At 62.3% G+C, this 6,991-nt stretch overlaps 1 protein-coding gene across 3 annotated transcripts; it reads left to right on the plus strand.

Moving 5' to 3' along the window:
• The first annotated feature begins 500 nt into the window (after nucleotides 1-500).
• SAMD14 (sterile alpha motif domain containing 14) lies at nucleotides 501-6,526 on the plus strand. Of its 3 annotated transcripts, none has more exons than XM_090125208.1 (10): nucleotides 501-656; nucleotides 1,061-1,112; nucleotides 2,708-2,865; nucleotides 3,035-3,326; nucleotides 3,405-3,492; nucleotides 4,511-4,585; nucleotides 4,674-4,830; nucleotides 5,254-5,367; nucleotides 5,449-5,604; nucleotides 6,282-6,526. In XM_090125208.1, the coding sequence occupies exons 2-10, from the start codon at nucleotides 1,073-1,075 to the stop codon at nucleotides 6,435-6,437; spliced, it is 1,236 nt and encodes a 411-aa protein (XP_089981334.1). In that variant the 5' UTR covers nucleotides 501-656; nucleotides 1,061-1,072; the 3' UTR covers nucleotides 6,438-6,526. The 3 variants fall into 3 exon arrangements, with proteins under 3 accessions (XP_089981334.1, XP_089981335.1, XP_089981336.1); XM_090125209.1 differs by having other exon boundaries at nucleotides 2,729-2,865; nucleotides 6,282-6,525; XM_090125210.1 differs by having other exon boundaries at nucleotides 3,227-3,326; nucleotides 6,282-6,522.
• The last annotated feature ends 465 nt before the right edge of the window (nucleotides 6,527-6,991 follow it).

Genomic DNA, 6,991 nt, shown 5'->3' on the forward strand with positions numbered 1-6,991 from the left:
TGGGGGGGGCACTGGGAGAACTGGGACGGATTGGGGGATACTGGGAGGACTGAGGCGGGTCGCTGGGAGGACTGGGAGGCTGAGGGGGGGGCACTGGGAGGAGTGCGAGCGATACGGGGGGGTACAGGCAGGGCTGGGAGGGGTGGGTGGGATGAGGGGCACTGGGAGCACTGGGGGCACTGGGAGGTCCGCGCATTCACGGGGGGCACGGCAGGATTGAGAGGGGGGGGGGCTGCACGTGCAAGCCGAGTGCGCGCGTGCAAGGGGCGTGCAAGCCATGCGCGTGCCCGCGGCGCTGCCGGGCGCTGTCCGTTCAGCACCACGAGCACCGCACCGCACCGCACCGCACCGCACCGGGCAGGGCGGGGCGGGGCGGGGCGGCGGATCCCTGCCCCCACCTTTCCCCTCCCCCCCTGCCCCCCCCCCCCACCCTTACGGCCGCTTCCGGGTTCCTGTCTCCCCCCCTATCTTGATTCCCCCCCCCCCCCCCCCCGCGGCCCCCGGCCCGGCGGGGTGGCCCCGCTCCGCAGCGCCCTCCGCTTTGCTGCTCGGCTCGGTTCGCCCGATTCCCAACGCCCCCGGCCCGGCTCAGCTCGGCCCGGTTCGGCCCCGACCCGGCGGGGGGGGGAGGCGCCCAGGATGCCCGAGGAGAGCGGGTGAGTGGGGAGGGGAGCAGGGCGTAACCCCCGGGCGGGCCCATCCCCATAGAGCATCCCCGGTACACCCCCATCCCCATAGAGCATCCCCCGTACACCCCACCCTCGGTACACCCCCACTCCCACATAACATCTCCCCCCTCCCCCCTCACATTCCCGTACCGCCGCCCCCCTCCCAGCACTGGGTTCCCCGGGGGTAGGGAGGAGTCGGGTTCACACCCCCCCCCCTCCCCTCCCCTTCCCGCCCCAATGCCACCATTCGGAGCTCCCCCCAGCTGTGACATCCCCTAAACATTGGGGGATTTAACCCCTTCCTGACCGGTAGATAAATACTGACATCATTATCCATCCCCCCCCCCCACCCCCCACCCTGCCCCTGCTCTGGTCCCTGCCTGTTCCCCCAGCCCGGTCCCACCATGTCGGTCTCCAAGCTGCAGGATGCAGATGAGGTTTTCGGTGAGTTCCCTGGGGGCAGTGGGGTGCAGCACCCCGGTGATGGGGGCTGTCCCCCACACGGCCCCCCCCCCCCAGACCTCCTCGATGTCCTCTTGCCTGCCTGTGGTGATGTGAGGGGGGGTCACCTCGTGGGGACAGCGTGCGTGTGGGCATTGGGATGGGGGGGGACATGCATGGGGCATATAGGGCAGCAGGGGTGTGGAGATGTGTGTGGGGCAGAGGGACACGTTGGGATGGGTGTAAGGATGCACGCAGGACAGAGACATGGGAACACTTATAGGGCAGTGGTGACATAAGGACAAACAAGAGGCACAAAGACACTTTTTTGGGCACTCGGGTTGTGCTCAGAACCACAACGACATGGGGACACAGCAGGGGACGTGGCACAGAGCCACACGTGGGGTTGGGGCACAGCAGGGTGGCACGCAGCCCCTCAGCCATGGGGTGACCCCATGCAGAACACCAAGCACACGTGTGTGCAGGTGTCACACAGCTGATGGGGACGCTCCACACCGCACGCACCGGGCGTTTCTTTGAACACTTCTTTCTGTCCCTCCTTCCCCTGTCCCCCCCCCACCGCGGTGCCCCACCCACCCATATCCCCAACACCCTCCTTCCCCTTTTGCCCTTCCCACTGGGACCCCGTTTATCCTCTGATTCCTGCCCTGCCTCCCTGCCCTGCTGTCCCTCTGTCCCTTCTGCACCGGGCTGTTCTCTTCCTGACTGCATGTCCATCTGTCCCTCCACTGCTGTCCCATCCCATGTCCTAACCTGACCTTACCCGTCTATCCATCCCTCTGCAATCCCTCTGTCCCCATTCATCCTTATCTCTATTCCTTATCCAACCATCCATCCCCATCCATCCCCATCCATCCATCCATCTGTCCATCCATCCCCACCCATCACTATTCATCCGTCTATCCATCCATCCATCCATCCATCCATCCATCCATCCATCCCCATCCATCCATCCATCTGTCCATCCATCCCCACCCATCACTATTCATCTGTCCATCCATCCATCCATCCATCCATCCATCCATCCATCCCCATTCATCCTTTCATCTGTCCATCCACCTCCACCAATCCTGATCCATCCCTCCATCCCCATCCATCTGTCCATTCCCCCATCCATCCCCATCCATCTGTCCATCCCTCCATCCCTCCATCCCTCTCCACCATCCCCATCCCTCCATCCATCCCTATCCATCCCCACCAATCCCTGTCCATCTGTCCGTCCATCCCCATCCATGCAACTCTACCCACACACATGTCCATCCATCCATCCATCCATCCATCCATCCACCCACCCATCCATCCATCCCCATCCATCTGTCCATTCCCCCATCCCTATCCATCCCCCTCCATCCATCTATCCCTCCATCCATCCCTACCCATCCCAACCAATCCTGTCCATCTGTCCATCCATCCCCATCCATCTGTCCATCCCTACCCATCCCCACCAATCCTCATCCATCCACCCACCCACCCACCCATCCATCCATCCCTACCCACACACCCCCTCCCCCTGTCCCCACCTGTCCGTCTGTCTGTCCGTCTCTCTCTCTCTGCCCCGGTCTCTCTTTCACCCCCAGATTTTACCGCTGTGGTTCCAGAGACGCCTCGTTTGGACAGCAGCTTGCAGAAGGCTCGAGCTCGGCTGTTAGCCAAGAGCCGGCGGCACCGGCCCTCGCGCTCCCGCTTGCGAGACAGCGCCAGCTCCACCGAAGGCGAGGAGGGGCTGGAGGCGGCGGTGAGAGCCGGGGGGCACCGCGCCCCAGGGAGGATCTGGGGAAGGGGACGGTGGGAGGAAGGAGACACCTCCGGGAGGGGGGAACAGCCAGGGGTTGGAAGCCCCAGGGAGGGGGGGGGGGACCGATGGGGGGATTGACCCCTCCACCCTGCCCTGTGCCCCCACCCAGGGAGCCGAGGGCAGCCCCGCAGCCCCCGGCCGTTCGCCCCCCGCCGCTCCGCTGCTCCTGGCCCCCTCGCCCTCCTCCCGCTCGGAGTTCTCCTTCGAGGCGGGGGCGGTGTGCAGGGTGTTGGGGGATCCCCCCCCGGCCCCCTCGCCGCCCCTCGGCCGCTACCGACCCCTCACCAACGCCTCGTCCCAGGAGGGGCTGGCGGGCACGCCCTCGCCCAAGTCCTGCCCCAGCTCCGACAGCTCGCCCGGCTTCGCCCGCCGCGATGCGTGGCTCCAGCGGCACAGCGAAGGTGAGCTCCTCCCCCCCGGCCCCCTGCCCGCACCCTGGTGGGGGGGGCGTAGGTTGACACCCCATCCTCATCCCGCAGATGATAGCAGGGATATGAGCCCCCCCGAGCCGGCCAGCCCCACCGTGGGGCTGGATAAGAAGACGAGGAGAAAGTTCCTGGATTTGGGGTGAGAGCCAGAAGTGGGGAGGGTTGAAGGACGGGTGGTGGGGAGCAGTGGGAGTGTGGAGGAGGGGTTTCCATAGAGGTGGGGAGATGGATGGATGGATGGATGGATGGACGGAGAAGGTCTCTATAGATGGATGGATGGATGGATGGAGAAGGTCTATGTGGATGGATGGATGGATGGATGGATGGATGGATGGATGGATGGATGGATGGATGGAGAAGGTCTCTATATATGGATGGATGGACGGATGAAAAAATGGATGGATGGATGGATGGATGGATGGATGGATGGATGGACGGAGAAGGTCTCTATAGATGGATGGATGGATGGATGGATGGATGGATGGATGCAACTGAAAAAGGATGGAAGGAGGAGGTTTGAGAATGGAGGGATGCAACTGAAAAAGGACAGAAGGAGGAGGTTTGAGAATGGAGGGGAGGATGGGCAGGTCTCTGAAGATAGGAGGGAGGGATGGATGGGTAGATGGAGGGTCTGCAAAAATGGATGGATGGATGGATGGATGGAGGATGGATGGATGGATGGATGGATGGATGGATGGATGGATGGATGGATGGATGTCTCTGTAGATGGATGGGTGGATGGATGGATGCATCTGTAAAAGGATGGAGGGAGGAGGTTTGAGGATGGAGGGATGGATGGACAGGTCTCTGAAGATGGATGAAAAGAGAAGGAAGGAGGAGGTCAGAAGATGGATGGATGGAAATATGGGGAGGGTCTCTGAAAATGGATGGATGGATAGATGAATGGTTGGAAGGATGGGGAGGGCCTCTCGAGGTGGAAGGAAGGCTGTCTGGATGAAGGAATCTCTGTAATGGTGGAGGGACGGATGGATGGGTGTCGAAGGACAGATGGAAGGATAGAGGGTTCTCTGAAGATGGATGGATGGATGGATGGATGGATGGATGGATGGATGGAGGCTGCGAGGTCAGACTGGGGGCTGCGGGGAGCACAGCCCCTGGGAACCCAGCTGCCCACCAAAGCAGCCCCTCCCACACAGGGTCACCCTTCGCCGGGCATCCTCCAGCAAGAGCCGCAAGGAGAAGGGCAGCAATCGCCTGTCCATGGGCAGCAGGTTGGGACCCCCACCCCACAACGGGGGCTGCCAGGCCCTGTGCAGCACAGGGGGCAGCTCTGGGACCCTAACACAGCTCTGTCCCCAGGGAGATGTCAGAAGGTCCCGGCCGCCCCTCGGGGTCACCCTTCCTGCCCTTCTCCTGGTTCTCAGATGGTGCCCGGGGCTCAGCCTCACCTGGCTCTGCATCACCCACCGGTTCCCCCCGGCACGATGGGCTCAGCCCTGCCAAATCTGCCTCCCAGGTCAGTGCCAGCGGTCTCCCATCTCCATTGGAGTAGGTGGTTGTAGGGATGGGGGTAGAGGAATCTTACAGGGCTGGGATCCTGCAGAGAAGGCTCTCAGTCCCCCTGTGGCTCAAGAAGTTATAGGGAAGAGGTCAAAGTCCCCAGGTTTTGGGTCACTATAGGGACAAAGACCCATATGGTCAAAATAGCTATTGGGGAGAAGTTCAAAGCCCTGTAGAGTGAAGGAAGTTATGGGGAAGGTGGGGATCAAAGCTCCATAGGGGCGAGATAGCTATAGCAAAAGGGGGAATCAAAGATCTATGGGATCAAGCTAACTCTAGGGGAGGGCATCAAAGCCCTGTAGAGTCAGGACACCTTTGGGGTCCGGGGGCTGCATGCTGCCCTGGGGGCCCAGCCTTTGCTCCTCCCTCTGCCCTATAGGACTCAACGCTGAGTGAGGACTCCCCACCGCCCAGCTCCAGCCCACGCCTGCCCGGCCCTGCTGCCACCAAGTGCTCCTACCCCTATCACACACTGTCACAGTCCTCGGATGAGGTGAGTCCCAGGGGTGGGGGAATGAGATTGATGTCATTGGGTGCCACACGTCCCCTGCTAACGCCTGGATCCTGCACCCAGTTCCTGGATGAGCCCCCCGGCGCGGCCATGGGCTGGACGTGCCACCAGGTTGGGCAGTGGCTGGAGAGCCTCAGCCTGGAGCAGTACGTGGAAGAGTTCTCAGCTCATGGCATCGATGGCCCCCGGCTCCTGCATCTCGATGGGGCCAAGCTCAAGGTAGGGAACTGAGTGGGTTCCTACACCTCTGGGGGTTTTTAGGGATGCTGATAGGCTCGGGCATGAGGCAAGAGTTTCTAGGTGTGCCAACAAGGTGCTCTACGGGGTAGGAGGTCTGTGAGGGTTCTAGGTACCCCAAATGACTCATCAGAAGATAAAAGGCTCTAGGTACCCCAACAAGCGACTCTGTCTATGGGATGGGATGTCTGAGTGGGTTCTAGATCCCTTAATGGACTTCTTTAATGGGGCAGGTTTAGTTGGGGTCTAAGTACCACAACAGGCAGCACTATGGGGTAGGAGATCTAGGTGAGTTCTAGGTAACCCAATGGCTGCAGAGGACACCAGGCTCTAGATGACCCAACAGGCAGCTCCATGGGACAGAGATGGCTAGGTTCTAGGTTCACCAACAGACTCCTCAAAGGACAACAGGTTCTAGGTATCCCAACAGCCTGCTCCATGGGACAGGTACATCACCATGCTCAAAGGACAGCCGGTCCTACACACCCCAACAAGCTGCTCCATGGGGCAGAAGGCAGGACAGGCTTTGGGCAGCCTAAGAGACCAGCTTCTAGACCACTCACTCACGGGGCTGGTGAATAGGGCAGGGGGGCCGTGTGCCCCAAGGCTGGGCTGGGGGGGCCGTGTGCCCCTTCTGGCAGCACTCGGTGTGCTGGCAGGCTCTGGGCGTGGGCAGCTCTCAGGATCGCGCCGTGCTCAAGCGCAAGCTGAAGGAGCTGAGCCTGGCAGTGGAGAAGGAGCGCAAAGCCCAGGAGAAGGCAGAAAAGCAGCGGGAGAAGCAGAAGAAAAGGGACCAGGAGCAGCGGCGGAGCTAGGGGGGGGGGGGGGCAAGGAGAGCCCCCAGACCCCTTCCCTTGCCCACAGCCACCCCCCCCCAGGGGACATCCGGCCCCGGCATGGCACACACCATGGCCAAGGGACCGCAGTGCCAGGCTGAGATGGGCACGGAGCGGCACGGGTGTCCCCCCCGCCTGCACCCCTGCACCCCACAGGCAAAGAGCGGACCCCCCCGTGGGCCCCTATTCCGGATGCAAACAGCACGTTGGACCCCCCCCCCCCTCCTCCTCCCCTCCCCCATCTCATTTCCCTCAATCCTAGCTAACCCTCCCCACCCCAAGGGGTCTGGGGGGGGTCACTGCCACCCCTCATCCACCCCTCAGCCCCTGGTGCGCTGTGGCACCGACCGAGGACAGTGCATGGCCTGACTCCCCCCCCCCCCAGAGACACATCCCCAGTTGAGGTGTGGTAAGCAAATGCTGACCCCCCCCCCTCCCCCCAATTCAGCCCCCGGCCCGCTGGCGGCACGGGACACCCCCAGGAAATAAAAGGGTCTCAAGGGCCAGTGCAAAGCGGTGCGACCAGAGCTGAG

The sequence above is a fragment of the Phasianus colchicus genome, chromosome 26 (genome assembly GCF_987193195.1).
Source record: "Phasianus colchicus chromosome 26, bPhaCol1.hap1.1, whole genome shotgun sequence".
Taxonomy (NCBI): Eukaryota; Metazoa; Chordata; class Aves; order Galliformes; family Phasianidae; genus Phasianus; species Phasianus colchicus.